Source organism: Carya illinoinensis, chromosome 4 (genome assembly GCF_018687715.1).
Source record: "Carya illinoinensis cultivar Pawnee chromosome 4, C.illinoinensisPawnee_v1, whole genome shotgun sequence".
In the NCBI taxonomy this organism is placed as follows: Eukaryota; Viridiplantae; Streptophyta; class Magnoliopsida; order Fagales; family Juglandaceae; genus Carya; species Carya illinoinensis.
This window is the reverse complement of record NC_056755.1, coordinates 40,544,938-40,561,483: the sequence shown is the minus strand read 5'-3', so window position 1 is coordinate 40,561,483 and position 16,546 is coordinate 40,544,938. Positions and strand designations below refer to the sequence as shown.

The 16,546-nt window shown below is 38.3% G+C and overlaps 1 protein-coding gene across 1 annotated transcript; it reads right to left on the bottom strand.

Annotated features, from left to right (window-relative positions):
* Positions 1 to 13,729: 13,729 nt before the first annotated feature.
* Positions 13,730 to 14,416, bottom strand: LOC122306511 (cucumber peeling cupredoxin-like). Its single transcript, XM_043118938.1, has 2 exons — positions 14,227 to 14,416; positions 13,730 to 14,043 (listed from the first exon to the last, which is right to left on the bottom strand). The coding sequence occupies exons 1-2, from the start codon at positions 14,414 to 14,416 to the stop codon at positions 13,730 to 13,732; spliced, it is 504 nt and encodes a 167-aa protein (XP_042974872.1).
* Between the last annotated feature and the right edge of the window lie 2,130 nt (positions 14,417 to 16,546).

The window sequence follows — 16,546 nt, the reverse complement described above, 5'->3', positions numbered from 1 at the left end:
TTAGAGTGGCCCAGCCCCTTATAATAATTAGGTTTTTATGAATACAATTTGACCATCTAAGTTTAGGACTGAATTCTCATTTGTCACAACATTCTAAGATTAGTAATATGATTGATAAACCAGTTTGAGCTGGCAAAGTCATCTGTCTTGAATCAAGTTCTGGCTTTATCAAAGTTTTCTCAAAAAAATAAAAAAAAATAAAAAAAAGTTAAGATAAAGGCATTACTAGGTAATGTATGATTTGTGGGTGTCCGAGTTTTGGTCTTAGGGGCAGTACATGCTTGGAAAAAGTGGGTGGGTTGCTATTTTTTAGACTAATATTTATTCTCTATTGTTCCTATCAAGGGCTTATTAAAATGTTAATTTTGGTTGATGTTTCTTAGTTACTGTAATCAAATGCACTCTTCACTCGATCATGTTTCTCTATTTAGTTTGTCATGCTTTGTTGATGATCAACTTTGTTCTATGTGGATTATACTTTTAACACTAGGATCAACAAAGTCAAGTTTGGACACATGAGCCAGATTTTTTTTCAATTCCTTCTACTAAAACAAATTATTTTGGAATTAGATAGACTGCTCCTCACTCATAGATAATGTAAAACTAAATTATTTTGATAATATTTTTTTATAAGTTATTTTGGTAATATTTTTAGTGAATTGTGTTGCCACTTTTAACATTTTTGTTTTGCCCCATAGGATAAAAATGATCAATTATACACTACGGAGGCTCGTCATAAGTACTTTGGTGCTTTTAGAAGATAACTGGTTGATTTTGTATGAAGATATCCAAATATACCTGTAAAAAAATTGAAGATATCCAAAATTTTGGTTGCTAGTTTTGTAATGAAACTATATTTTTTTTTGTGGTACCACTTTTTTGGTGATTGGTAGATGCCATGAGACCAACACGAGACAATTATGTAATCTTGGTCACAATGACATGTGAAGAACCTGACATAATTCTTCAAAAATATATTCAATTGTATGCAACAAGTTACAACATGAAGGAAACAAATGAGGTGGGGTTCTTGATAATGTATTTTGTACAAAAAATCCTACAGAGATAGCATGTGGTGTTGCATTTCTTTGGGTAAATGTCAGTGGTATTTCATAACCTTCATAGAACAAATGATGCAAGCACCTATGTGGAGATGTCACTGAGCATCTTTAAAAAATGGAGGCAACTCGAGAAATTAGGACTAAAAAAACAGAGGCAACCCGAGCAACTTTAAAAAACAGAGGCCATGGGGATGGATATTTGCATGAACCTAGGCCAAAAGCAGTTGATTGATTGAGGGGTAGGGATCGTATTGTAGGCAAAAAATTATAGTTTTTTTTTTGTTTGGAGAGAGAGAGAGAGAGAGAGAGAGAGAGAGAGATAGATAGATAGAGAGAGAGTTGATTTATTTATTATAATTAGAGAGTTGATTTCTTTATAAGTGAGTCTCGATTAAGCCTCTAAGACATATAGAGAAGAATAAATAAGCACAGATGTTCAAATATAACCTGAAGAAGAGTCACTCTGTCCAGCACTATCTTCTACAGAGTTCAAGCCTTTTCACATAGCAATTTTCTAAATATGAATTCATTTGGACAAGCTAAAATGAAGATGTGCCAAAAAAACCAGGAAAATAAATTAAAAGGGATGAAAATTTACCAAGGATAGGAGTATTATTAAGGTACCCGGCACTACACGAAGTAATAAGATTATATGAAATTAACTTCATATATTATATCTCTTATTAAAATTTTCCAAAAAACATGCCTAAATAAAGTACCAATGACATTGAAATTACTAAAACTACAATGACCCTCTCAAACTTTCTCTTATGCCTCTACATCTCTATTTCTACTCAATGTAGAGTTGTTCGGATATCTATTGCTAGTTGTATATTTTGAATTTCAATTTTTAAAGGGTTGATTGTCTTCTCACCATACCAACAAAAAAATCTTCAAGAATGTCCAGCTTGCAAAATCAACCAACGCATTAACAAACAAGGATTACCATTCACTTCTTAGCAAATAAGAGTGAAATAACATACCTCAAAGTTTTGACAACTGAAAAATCAGCGCTCTTCATTATCGACCCCAACAAAAATTGCCCTAGGACAAGGTCCATGACATGCATGGACATCCGAGATCAGGCCACTTTTGTGGTCGAGCCTAGCTTTGGAGGACTTCTCTAAGGGTCTAGTGCATACCCTAGGAAGATTGCGGGAATGGCACAGGTCAATTGGAACATGACTCACATATTTCCATTTGACTAGGCCATGGCTCAGCCTTATGACACTATTGTTGGTATGCCATGACAACTCCATGACACTACTATTGGCATGTCCTGACAGCCCCATGAGACTACCATTGGCATGCCCTAACATGCCCCATGACACTGTTGCTGACATGCCATGACATTGTCGCAGACATGTCCTGACATCCCAAGGGCTATCAGCATGCCTAGCAGCCCATCAGCATGTCCACAAACATGTAATGGCCTTTACCCTGGCATGCCCTTGAAAGCTCCACAGACATGCCATGGCATGCACTTAAGAGCACCACCAGCATGCCATGACACATGCATGACAACCCCACAAACATGCCATGGCTCCCACAATGGAACACACTTAACAACATCGCTAGCATGCCATAATCCATTGCAATGGCACTCTTATGTTAGCCACACAGACATGCTGTAGGCATGCCAGGACACCCCAGCTGGTATGCCATGACCCTTGCCATGGCACACCTATGTCAGCACCATAGACATGCCGCATGCATGCCATAGTCCCTGCCATGGCACTCCCAGGATATCCTAGCAGGCATGCCATGACTCTAGCCATGACATGCCCTTGACATGCGGTGACAGCCCATGGCCTAGCCATCAGCATGCTAAGGCCATGGCAAGACATGCCCATAATGCATAGAAGCAACAACGAGGCTAGTGGCATGCCCTAGGCATGTCATCTAGTGTATAACTCCAGCCCGTGCCTTGCAGCACTAAAGCCTAGACCACCTGCTTGGGCCATATGCATAGCATCAGCACTCAGTGCACAACATCAGTGCTTAGTGCCCAGGCCACCTGCCTGTGCCATCTGCACAACACCAATGCCCAGTGCCCAATTCACCTGCCTGGGCCATGCACACAGCAACAATGTACCTAGTGGCACGCCCAGGCGACCAATGAGGCTAGTTACATGCCTTAGTACACATCAACACCACATGGCCTGGCCATGACAATGCCAAGGCCATGCCATGACATGCCTCAGCATGCATTAGCAGCACATGGCTTGGCCATGACAATGCCAAGGCTGTGCCACAACATGACCAGCGTGCACAGCAGCGGCCCAGCGAGGTTAGTGATATGCCTCAGCAGGCATGCCAGCCCTGCGCATGGCCCCTACTTGAGCCCCACAGCTGTAGCGCCTAGGTCCCTGCCTAGGCCATGCCATCCCTATGCATGGCACCTGCTTGTGCCCATTAGCATTAACGCCCAGGCCACCTGTCTGGGCCATGCCAGCCATGTCATGCAGCACCATCGGGTAGCTCAACACCCAGGCCCATGTCAACCACATGCACAGCCTGCCCATGGCCCATGCCATGGGCTAACTTAGGCCACTAAGGGCCAATGCCATGGGCACCCATGGGCCCCACGTCTATCTTATTTGCTTATTTTATTCATTTTATTATTTATGGAACCTATTAGGGTTTCCAACTAGGTTGATCTATGAATAGGATCCTTAACATTTCATTTTGCATCTTTTGATCTTTTGTCAATTTCCCTAGAGGACAGCTACATTGTTCTTCAGACTATTTTCGGTGCCTTTGCACTTGGGCTACTTGAGTGCAATTCATGAATCCCGGGGAGAAGATCATCATCTTGAAATTTGTTAAATAGGTGGTGATTCATTTATCTTATTTCATTATTGTGCAATTCGTAAATCAATGGTGAATTATTTATCAATCTTATGAGTATTTTCCTTTTTCCATTCAATTACCTATCTTTGTTCTTAATTATTTCCTAGTTTGTTTATCTATATTTTCTTGTGTATCAATCATATTCTAAGCCTTATTCTTACTATTCTATGATTTGACAAAATATCCATATTTACCAAAAAGAAAGTATTCATCTTTCCTTTGTTGAGTTCATTTATTCTCTGTGTATCTATTTTCCTACTTGTTCATATATTTTCATTGATCTTATAAAATCTTGCATCTTCTCATATTCCAAACACAAATCATGCCTAGCCCATTCCAATTCCATAATTCCTTATCTCTTCATTCATATAACATCCTAGATCTACCATTTCCAAGAGATCTAGTTGTATTTCTCATTCCCATACACTTTCCTAACAACCAAATACTTTGTAAGCCTCCATAGATCCAAATCCCATCATAGATGTATTCCATAAAGCCATAAAACCCTAGATCTATTGCCTCCAACAAGCCTAGCCAAAAATCCTATTTCCTATAAGGATTTCCTATATTTTAGGAAACCCAAACCCTAGCCTCTACCAATTCCGAAATCATTCTTTCAAACCCTAAAACACTTCCTACACTTTTGGATCTCATCCTATACATCACAAACCCTAAAATCATTTCCATCTTTGACCTAACCAAAACCCTTGACTACCCAAAATAACTCTTCCAAAATTCGCAGCCCTATCCATTCACTATTCAAATCCTAGCCTCACTTCACCATATCAACCCTAATCATCATCCAAGTGGTGCCAACACCAAGGGTCATCATCAAGCCGTCCTACATTTCATTAAATACACAAATTCATCACTTAGATCACCCAAACTCATTATCATCAAATCCATCACTAAACACCATACCTTCATTACTCTAGGAACCCTTTATTGCCATAATTTATTCAAGACCAAGCAAGATGAGGAGGAACATTCAATCATCACAAGGCGACGTGAGACCAAAAGATCATAATAGTTAGGGACTTGAACAAGGCCCCTAACATTAATTCCTCCATATGCGCAGTTTGTCAACATGCTTTAATACTACAAAAGCATATTGGGTATTCATTTTGGCAAGAGTTTCTTAAGTGTGAAATATTGCTAGTGCTACAATATGCTTCAGACATTGTGTTAATATTTACAGCCTCTATTTAAGAACCAACCAGATAATGGCTCTAACCCGAGAGGATGTCGAGTGTATCGGCTTGGGCTAGAGAGATGAGGAGTGACTCGATCCACATTGCATGACTCCAATAAAGCATGTTACCAGTTTAATTTAGGAAATCCTTTGTATTGTACAAGAATCTGTAAGGATGCAGATGTGTACATCATGTAGATAATTTTAAATATGAACTTGATTCACATTGTAAGGATGCAGATAATTTAAATATGTGAGTACATACTTTGGTTATGGATTATTACAGTCTTTACCATTGCAAATTGCAATAGATGTTCCAATTTACCAAAATAAAGTTAGTGTCAAGAAAAGTGCTATTCATTAATGAGTTTGAATTATTTTGTTTCTATTGTGGCATTCTATCGAGCACTTCTTTGCAAATGAGTTAATTAAACTCTTCTGTGAATTAGTTGTGGCCATAACTAAAAAAAAAAAAAAAACAAATTCTCAACAAGTCTGAATCACATACAGATTTCTCAACCACAATAAGTCTCAACAATAAGTTCTATAATTTTCTTACAAAATATTTACAAGACTTATTTATTTGAATAAAAAAACATGAATAAAATCATAAAAATCAAAATTAGTCGAGAGAGCAACAGAGAGACGTACTTGAGAACCATGGCGGCAGGTGAGGGGCTTCAATGGTGATGGGCTAGTGGTGAGCTTCGATTTTAGGTGAGAGATTTGGCTTGAAGAACCCGAAATATAGGGAGAGGGGAAAGGGTTTTCAAGACTGAAGGGTGGCTTGAAGAACACAAAATGCAGGGAAAGGGGAGAGGATTTTCGGGAGGGAGAGATGGCTTGAAGAATGTAGCATTTTCATTTTCGGGAGGGAGAAGTAGGTAGAGTTTTCGAGAAGAAGAAGGTAGGGTTTTTGAGATGTAGGGAGAGGGGAGGGAGAAGAAGGTAGCGTGTTTTCAGGAGCGAGAAGCAGGCATTGTCGAGATGCAAGTATTGTATTTTTTAATCTATTAAGTCATGCCACCTGGGTGCCACATCAGACGGGACACTAAAGCCAGAAGGAAGAGAGGTGGTGCTAGCATTTTCCTATCACCAAAAGGTACCACATCTCGGCATGCAATTTGATTTAAAAAACAAAATCAAATCTTTGAAAGATCTCTGAAATCAAATCTTCATGGTGCCTTATTCAGTTCTGATCCTTATAATCAATTCTTTGAGATCACATGATCTCTAAAAGATCTTCATTTAAACAAATTCATAAATATTTTGATAAATTCTAACAAATAACAACAACCCACATATCAAAATCAATATATATGCCAAACAATCCACGTAACAATCGAAATCTATGCTAAGTAACATGGCACAAGAGATTGCTCTAATACCACTATTGTAGGATTTGTGAGAATATCTAATAATAAAAGAATTGTTAGAATACTTACTTCTAGCCATCGTTGATGAAGTATTTGTAGGAACCGATTGTTTATGGATTGTGAACCCTCACGGATTTCTATATAGAGAGTATTGGGTAGAGGTTTTTAACCTATTTTTATTTACATTAATAAATCTAACTGATGGAGAATCACATACATTTATATATATATATATATATAGTGGGTCCTTCTCTCGCTTAGAGTAAGGTTTCTCTCTCTGCTTATGTTAGAGTCTTTGTCTCTCAGATTAGTCTGTGGAGTTTTGTGCATGCATGGCTACAGACAGGTTAACTACTTTATGGAAGGGTCTCAAACTCTCAGAAGTAGAAGAACAGGTTGTTGTTTTATTTGATCATTCCTTACAAGAAGCAATCTCGAAGGGGAAACATTATCTTCTATCTTTGGTTACTTCTGATAAGCCGATTAATATTGAAGCTTTCAAAACAACAATGGCAATGGTATGGAGGTTGAAGGGTTGGGTGGAGTTCTTAGTGGTGGGTGACAATTCTGTTCTTGTTGAATTCCAAAGGTTGGCAGATAAAGAAAAAGTTTTACAAGGTCACCCATGGACTTTTGACAGATTTCTGGTTGCTTTGCAAGAAGTTGATGGTAGTCTCCTTATCAATGCCATTTCTTTTACACACGAGCCATTTTGGGTGCAACTTCATAATATGCCCCTAGCAGGTATGAATCAGGAATATGGAAATATTATTTCTTCTGCAATCAGGAAGGTTCTATCTATTGAAGTGACAACGGATGGAACGGGTTGGGGTAGAAGTCTTCGAGTGAAAGTTAATGTCAATTTATCTGAACCACCGATTCGTGGTAGATGGGTGCAAAGTGGTGAACAGAGGACGTAGATAGCATTCAAATATGAAAGATTACAAAATTTCTGCTTCAAATGTGGAGTCCTGAAGCACAAAGGCAAAAATTGTCCTCTCATGCATAGAGATGATGGTGAGGAGATGCAATTTGGTCCATGGTTGAGGGCCAATCCAATCAAAATTAGGCTGTCTTAAGTAAGAAAATATGTGGCGATGGTGGTTCTGATCAACCAAGGGAGGAAGAAGGCAGCGGGAATTCTTCTGGTAAGACAGCTGGTGGCTCTTCAATTTAGGAGCCGTTACAAAATGAGCCATTACTAAAACCAGTTATTTCTAATCAAGGAGGCGTTACTATCATGTAGAAGGCCAGTCAATTATAGGAAACAAACGGTAGTAGTGGGTCAGTTTCAAAGATTAATCAATATGAGTTATTGGCCACCATAAATACAAGTAATTTCCAGCATGCTCCATGTGTTATTGAAGATCCATTACCCATGGAGACGGGTACACAAGGACTTGAATCTGGTGTTGACCCTTTGACTTTCAACTTCCAATCACAACCTTCTTTAGGGAAAAAGAAATCCACTTGGAAAAGGAAGGCACATGAGGGACAAGGTAAGGAAGTTATTTCTGAACCTTTTTTGTAGTCAAGTGGTGATAACAAAAGAGTTTTGCGTTCTAATTCATTTATCAATGTTTCTTCCCAACATGAGAAAAAACAAAAAACAAGTGTGGAGAATTTTGATGCTAAAATGGTGGTGGCTGCCTCGCAGCCCCACCAAGCTTAATGAGTTGCTTAAGTTGGAACTGTCGAGAGCTTGGGAACCCTCGAACAGTTTTGGAGTTGCACCATTTGGTGCATTCTAAGTGCCCAAACTTTATTTTTCTAATGGAAACAAAGTGTAATAGAAAAAAGGTGGAGTTTATTCGCAATAAACTTGGTTACCAGCATAGCTTTGTTATTGATAGTAGAGGACTAAGTGGTGGGATTTGTTTCTTGTGGAAAGACCAAGAGGAGGTGGAATTAGTGACTTACACTCATCATCATATCTCTCTACAGGTGACTTGTTCAGAGGGAGAGCAAAGTTCTTTTTTATTAACAGGCTTTTATGGCTTTCCTGAAGTTGTTAGAAGGGTAGCAAGTTGGGAGCTTCTTAGAGCCATAATGCCTTATGATAATATGGCATGGCTTTGAATTGGAGATTTTAATGAGGTCCTTCATAGCTATGAAAAATTTGGTGCTGCAGATAGGCCTTTCAGATTGATGGAAGATTTTAGAAGTGCTCTAGAAGATTGTGCATTGTGAGAGGTCCCATTCCATGGAGATTTTTTTACTTGGAGCAATAAAAGGGAAGGAAACTCCTTTACTAAAGAAAAACTGGACAGGGCTTTGGGTAATCAAGTTTGGTTTGATGGCTTTCCATATTGTTCTGTGTTGACACTTGCTACTCAATGTTCAGATCATGCACCAATTCTTCTTTCATTTAACAGTGAAGCTCCAGTCAGAGGTTCTGGTTCGAGACCATTTAGATATGAGGCAAGCTGGTTTTTAAGAGATGGTTGTGAGGATGTAATTAAAAGAGCATGGGGAAATACCCTCTTACAGCACTCAAGGATTAAAGAATCTACTCAAGGTCTTCAAAGATGCAGAGAGGAGCTTTTCAAGTGGAGCAAGGTTAATGGCCAAAACATCAAGCACCTGATCTTTACCAAAAGAAACCAGATCCAACAGTTGCAAAGCATTAATCAAGGGGACAGAAACTCTGAAATTTTCCAGCTCAAGAGGGAAGTTGATACATTACCGGAGGAAGATGATTTAAGGTGGAAGCAAAGGGAAAAGCAATAGTGGCTTAAAGAAGGTGACAGAACTACCAAGTTTTTTCACAAATGTGCTTCTCAAAGAAGGAAGATCAACTATATAAAATGTATAACAGATAATGAGGGTCGTGTGGTTGATAATCCTGAAGAGGTGAGCTCCTTATTTCAATCTTTCTTCAAACATATCTTTACTTCTACTGATCCTGCCAATATTGAAGGATGCCTTCAGAATATGCAGCCTATGGTCACACCTAAAATGAATGCTGTTCTTACTTAAGGAATTTCTAATGAAGAAATTGAAAGGGCTGTTTTTACTATGAATGGTCTGGGTTCTCCAGGCCTTGATGGTTTTCCTGCTCTTTTTTACCAAAATCATTGGGCAGTGATTGGATTAGACATATGTGCTACTGTCAGGGATGCTTTTCTAGTTGCTAAGTGGCCTCAAGAATTCAATGCAACTCATATTGGTTTTATTCCCAAAGTGAAAAATCCTTCAAGAGTAACTGAATTTAGGCTCATAAGCCTTTGTAACGTAATTTACAAGATCTTAGCAAAGGTACTGGCCAACAGACTAAAACTTTTTTTACCTCAGTTGATCTCAAACACTCAGAGTGCTTTTGTTCCTAACAGGCTGATTACTGATAATGTTGTGGTGGCTTTTGAAGCTATGCATTCCATGCAAACCCAGATTAAAGGTAAAGAAGGATTCATAGCTTTAAAGTTGGATATGAGTAAGGCATATGATGGGATTGAATGGTCTTTTCTAAAAGCTATCATGATAAGGATGAGATTTGACTATAAATGGGTTGAGTTGATTCTAAAATGTGTTTCTACTGTCTCATATTCTGTCCTTTTAAATGGAATCCCACAAGGCCCCTTTATTCCTTCTAGAGGGATTAGGCAAGGACACCCTCTGTCTCCTTACTTTTTTATTCTATGTGTTGAATCACTAAGTAAACTGATTCAACATGCTGAAGGCTTTGGTGCAATTATAGGTGTTCCTTTGTGTAGAAATCAGGTGAGAATTAATCATCTATTTTTTGCAGATAATTGTCTTCTCTTCTGCAAAGCTAACCCTTTGGAATGGTACAGGTTATCTCATCTTTTAGACACTTATGAGCAGGCAAGTGGTCAAAGACTAAATAAGGAAAAAACCTCAATTCTGTTCAGCAAGAACACAAAGGCTGAATCTAGAGATCTCATCACTCAAATTGTAGGCATTCAGTCCTCTCAACCTTATGACAAATATTTAGGACTTCCCGTGGAGGTTGGAAGATCCAAAACCAAAGCCTTTAGAAGTGTTATTGACAAAGTTAGAGGGAGAATCAGCAACTGGAAAATGAAGTACTTATCTCAGGCTGGCAAAGAAATCCTTATCAAATCCATCATTCAAACTATTCCTACCTACAGTATGGGTGTTTTCAAGATTCCTAAGTCCCTCTTATTGAAAATTGGTCGATTGGTTCAAAAATTTTGGTTGGGTCAGAAAGTTGAGGAGAGGAAGATTCGTTGGTGTCATTGGGATAAAATGTGTAAGGCTAAAGCAATTGGTGGGTTAGGATTCAGAGACCTTGAACATTTTAATCTTGCTATACTAGCTAAACAAGGGTGGAGATTGCTTCATTTTCCTGAGTCACTTGATGCAAAGGTTCTCTCTTCTAAATACTATCCTGATGGCCAGTTTCTCAAGGCTACAATTGTTAGATGAGTATCATGGATGCAAAACCATTGTTAGATGAAGGATTATTTTGGCGTATTGGTAATGGTGTAGATACTAAGATTTGGCACCATAAATGGTTGCCTATTCCAACATCCTTTAAAGTTCAAAGTCCTATAGATTGGTTGGATCCTGAGGAGATAGTTTCATCACTGATTGATCATGAAGCCAAAACCTGGATGACAGAAGTGATTGATCAAGTTTTTCTTCAAAGGGAAGCTGAGATAATTAGACATATTCCAATTAGTTTATGCAATAGTCCTGATAAAAGTTTTTGGAGATGTACTTCTAATGGGATTTTTTCTGTTAGAAGCGCATATCATCTGCAACTTGAGCTTCATCAGAGAGAAAAATGTCAGAATTCTCACGCCCTTGTTGACAAAGAAAACTGGAACAAGCTATGGAGAATTAAAGTTACTAATGCAGAAAAATTATTCCTGTAGAAAGCCTATCACAATAGTCTTCCAACAAAACTGAACCTTTTCAAGAGAAAGGTTGTTCAAGACCTTGGTGTCCAATTTGTAATCAATAGGAAGAGTCTATGGAACATGTCTTATGGGAATGCATGGCAACTAGGGATGTGTGGTGTCTTAGTTCCTCAAAATTGTAGAAACAAAGTGTGAATTAGAGTAGTTTCAAAAATTTTTTGTTACAAATGATTCATGAACTCGATGATGAAGTTTTAATTGAACTAGCTGTGGTGGCATGGAAATTATGGAGGAGAAGAAATGATTTGGTTTTTAACCAAACTTTTTCTAGTCCTCATCTTCTTATGAAACAGGCTACAAAGAAAATTGAAGATCTTGCTGTTCTTTCCTCTCTGCAGACTACTAATCCTACAAACACTACTCCCCAGATTCACTAGTGGATTACTCCCCCTGCTGATGTATACAAAGTCAACTGGGATTCTGTTGTGGATAAAGTGCAATGCAAAGTGGGTGTTGAGACTATTATTCGTGATTGGGAAGGAAGAGTGATACCTTGTATGAGGATGAGCAGATCTCTATTTCCTGATCCGTATATGGCTGAGGCATTTGGTGCTTTGCATTCTGTAAAATTGGCTATTGATATTGGACTGAAACAGATCAAGCTTGAAGGGGATGCACTAAATGTTATAAATGATATTAAAAGCAACAAAGCAAGCTGGAAACAAACTGGTTTGCTGATTAATGATATTAAGCAAGTGTTGCAGAGTTTTGATTCCTTTTTAGTTGATTTTACTCCTAGAAGTTGTAATAGTTTGGCTCATTAATTGCTTAGCTAGAGATGCACTTAACATTACTCATGTTCTTGTTGAAATTGAGGATGTCCCTTCTTGTATTGCATTTTTAGTGTAATCGTTTGGTGATTAATACAATTGTTCCTTTCGAATATATATATATATATATATATATAAAAATAGGCTAAGATCCTTATTTATAGTTTTCTAATTGTTCATGCAGCTTCCTTCCATCAAGAAATATAATTGTTGATTTTTAAACTAGTAGTATTTTTATTTTAATTATCTAAAATTTTTAATATAAATATAAACTATTAAAATAAATATGTATAATGCATTTAAAAAGGTGTGGCACTTGGCCATTTTAACATTTTAAGTCTCCCACAAGGCCGAGACGTTCTTTCATATACCAGATCGGCCACACGACGTGTCTGAAAACAGTACTAAGCTTGTACGTAGCTGGATCAGAATTAAGACAATGACCTTGTAGTCAAACAAGATAAGATTACATTGAAGAACATGCCAGAAAGAAAGAGAAAAGAAAAAAACTCTAGTATCATCGTTTTGTCTCTTTTTAATCACTCTCGCTTTCAATGATCTGCATGTTATTTTCACTCACTATCCACGTTTGCTATTGATCTCATATTTTCTCGATATTGGGTTTGGGTTATTTATTTATTTATTTTTCTAAATAAGCATATTATAGATATATATCTAATAATTACAAGATAAAGAGTTAAAAGATCGGGAGATCGGCCTAACAATCATTCCAAATCAATTAATACAATATAAAAAAAAAAAGAGAAAAATTTAAAGCCAATGTCTGGGCTTCTACTCATTTTTCATAAAGGAGAGCCATATGAAGTAACTTTAATTAATATAGTTTGAAATACAAAATACTCTGCAGTTGATTGTTTTGTGTTGCATTTTACCGGTTGGAGTTGGTTAAAGCTAGGATACTTTCACTTCCTCTTTGTCTCGATATTTAGTTCGGATAAGTAAAAACATAGAAAAATGGCAAGTAACAAATAGTTCAGGTCGCTGACAGAAGACCGTCAGTAACCATGTAGCTTGGGTTATTTGATTGAAAACCAATTGGGTAAAGAACTTTAAAAAACAATATAACATTTATGTCAAACTTAATTACTTTATAATAAAAGAAATTAAAAATATTAGGTCGCACATGAAAGCATGTAGACTTGTAAATTAACCTCCTTTTTTTCTTTTTCTTTTTTTTTCAATTCTTCTTCTGTCGTCCTAATCAATTTTATAATTGGTAATTACTTGTAAGATTGAGGTTTCTAAAGAAACAGCGCCGGCTAGGGTCGTCTAGTACTTCAGTAGATAGTATCTATTTCAAATAAAATGGAGAGATTTCTGCTTAGGGTCATTTGATTATTGTGGGTATATAGAATTCACCTAATAAACCCAATGTCTAGAATTTACCAAGCCAAGCACGTAGTGAAGTACTGATGGTTTTATTATAGTTCATACCGAACATTATATGTATGATAGGCTAACATAACACGTACTTAAAAGCAAAGAGACAGACTAAAGAAAAAGAGGATCATGTTAATATACAATATGCCCGGAGGGGGCAATATCGATCTTAGATAACGAAGATGACCAAGAAAGAGATGGCTGTGGTGGACAGAATTGCAGGTAAGACGACAGAAGAAGTGGGCAAGGCTGAGGATCCGGGTGGTGTTGTGGGTGTGTTGGCTGATCCCACGGACGTCACAGCTAGCTTCTGGCCGTTTACACAGTGAGTACCGATACTGCAGATGAAGTAGTGCGTGCCAGCGGTAACGTTTATAACTGTAGGACTGGTTTCCTTAAGTACCCCATTCGACTTTGTGCAGCCGTCGTATTCAGCTTTTGTCGTCACTTCCAACACATTGTGCGTCGAATTCCATTTGAATTCTGCTCATCACAAACTAAATTAGCTACGTATGTTACGCACGTACTCATAAATTAACTAAATTAAATCCAAGTAGTTCATGCAACTTAAACAAACTAATCATCATGTACGTGCTCATGATATGTAAAGTAGTTATAACGAGTGATTGTAGTAGTAGTAGCAGCAGTAGTAGTAGAAAGTGTTACCCAAGGTGTCGCCGACGGCAAATGTCTTGGAGCTAGCCCAGGTGGCGTAATATGAGGTGTTCGGAGGTACGGTCCATCCTAGGCTGCCTCCAACCTCGAATATTGTTGCAGCAGTTGCAGCCTCTATGATATTGAGAGCAACTACGATCAAGACCAAGCAGTACATGATGAACAATCGTTGACGACCCATGCTATGCTCTATCTGGCTAGCTATATGTATAGCTTTTAATTAAAACTTGCTGTGTTCCACAGGTCGTCCCTGCTAGCTCCTAATTAATGGGAGTTTGATTGTGTGTACGTACGTGGTTAATTTGAACTAAGTCTTGGGGTTTGGACAAATTATTGATGAAGAAGAGAAGATCAGAAGAAGAGACTAGACGTACTACTTCTCAAGATATAACAAAAACAAAGAATGAGGACTCTGCTATTCCCTGCATCCGAGACACCTAAGACAAAGTTTCTATCTATTAGAGGCTGAGCAACAACTCTGCTCCACCACCTGCTGCTGCTGCACTGCACCTGCTGTATTACTTTTGTCCCATGTCAATGGCCACTACACTGACCCACCTCAGCTGCACATTGTAGTGGAATAGGACATTGTACATAGAATATTCCTTATTCTTTTTGTATGCATTATACCAGCTCAATGTATATATATAGTACTGCTTTGTATACTCGACAAGGAATGAAATTAGAGAAATTCTCTCTCAATCTTTCTTGCTTTAATCCTTCTTGTCATCTTTCCTCTCAGTTTTGACATGGTATCAGAGACAGGTCTTATAGTAATCCTGCTTCATTTTTCTGTTCAGGCTTCTTCACAATACATTCATAACATTCATCCATTTGTTCACATTCAACTCCTTCAATGGAAGAAGAAAGTTCATCCAGCACCCCACCTGAAACAAACAACCCATTACATAACTTCCTACCCACTGAGAATCCAAATAGCCCCTTTTACCTTCATCACAGTGACAATGCCAGCTCTGTGATTGTCTCTCCACCTCTTATAGGTCCAAATTACCTCTCTTGGAGTAGATCATTCTCACTATCCATCTCAATCAAGAATAAACTTGGATTCTTGGATGGAACCATCACTACACCAGAGTTGACTGACCCCTTGTATCTCCCATGGTTAAGATGCAACAACATCATCCTTTCATGGCTTCTTAACTCAATATCCAAAGAGATAGCTTCCAATGTCCTCTATATCAGCTCAGCTAAAGCAGTATGGGACAAGCTGAAGGTGCGTTTTGCTCAGCCAGATAATGTCAGGATCTACCAGCTTCAACAACAGCTTGGCACCATTGTGCAAGGAACTCAAACTGTTAATGAATATTTCACTCAGCTGAATGCAGTTTGGGAAGAACTCAACATCTATAGACCCGTGCCTTGCTGTTCATGTGGCCTTTGCACTTGCAAAGCCTTGAACTCAGTAGGAGAGGTTCAGCAGTCTGATAATGTCTTCAAATTCCTTATGGGGTTGAATGATTCTTATGAGAGCATTAGAGGACAAGTCATACTCATGAGTCCTGTCCCTTCTATAGATAAGGCTTTTTCTTTGATTCTACAAGAAGAAAGGCAGAGGCAAGCACGGATTGTAGCAATACCACCAACTGAATCTTCAGCTTTGGCAGTTTTTAACAATCAATTTAAGAAAAAGGAGAGACCTGAGCTCACTTGTGGACATTGTGGAAAAACTGGACACAGCCGTGACAAGTGTTATAGGTTGATAGGATTTCCACCAAATTTTAAGTTCACAAAGCAGAAACCTGGACACTTCAACAATCAAAATTTTTCTGCTACTCATTCAGCTAACCAAGTAATTTCCCAAGGGCAGGAGAAGGAAGTGATGGAAGCTCCAAACTTAACACTCTCGCAGTCTCAAATCCAGCAACTCATAGCACTGGTCAATAATCAAACACCACAGCTGACTCATAAGCAATCATCTCAAGCACCTCAGTCCATCAAGACCACCTCAAACTCGAGCAACAACCCTCCTACTCACTCAAATATGGCAGGTATACCTTCTTGCTCCTTTGTAACTTCAGAATCATCAACATTTGGCACAAATCAGTACTCATCACTTGTGCATCATCAATCATATGAACCTACCAACATCCATTGGATCATTGACACTGGAGCAACAGACCATATAGTCTGTTCTCCATCCCTTCTCACAACCATCACTTGCATTGCCAATGCATCAGTCCGGTTACCAAATGGGACATGTGTAGAGGTCACACATATAGGTGATGTCCATCTTTCAAAGTCCATCATTCTCACAAAGGTCTTATGTGTTCCTTCCTTCAAAATCAATCTC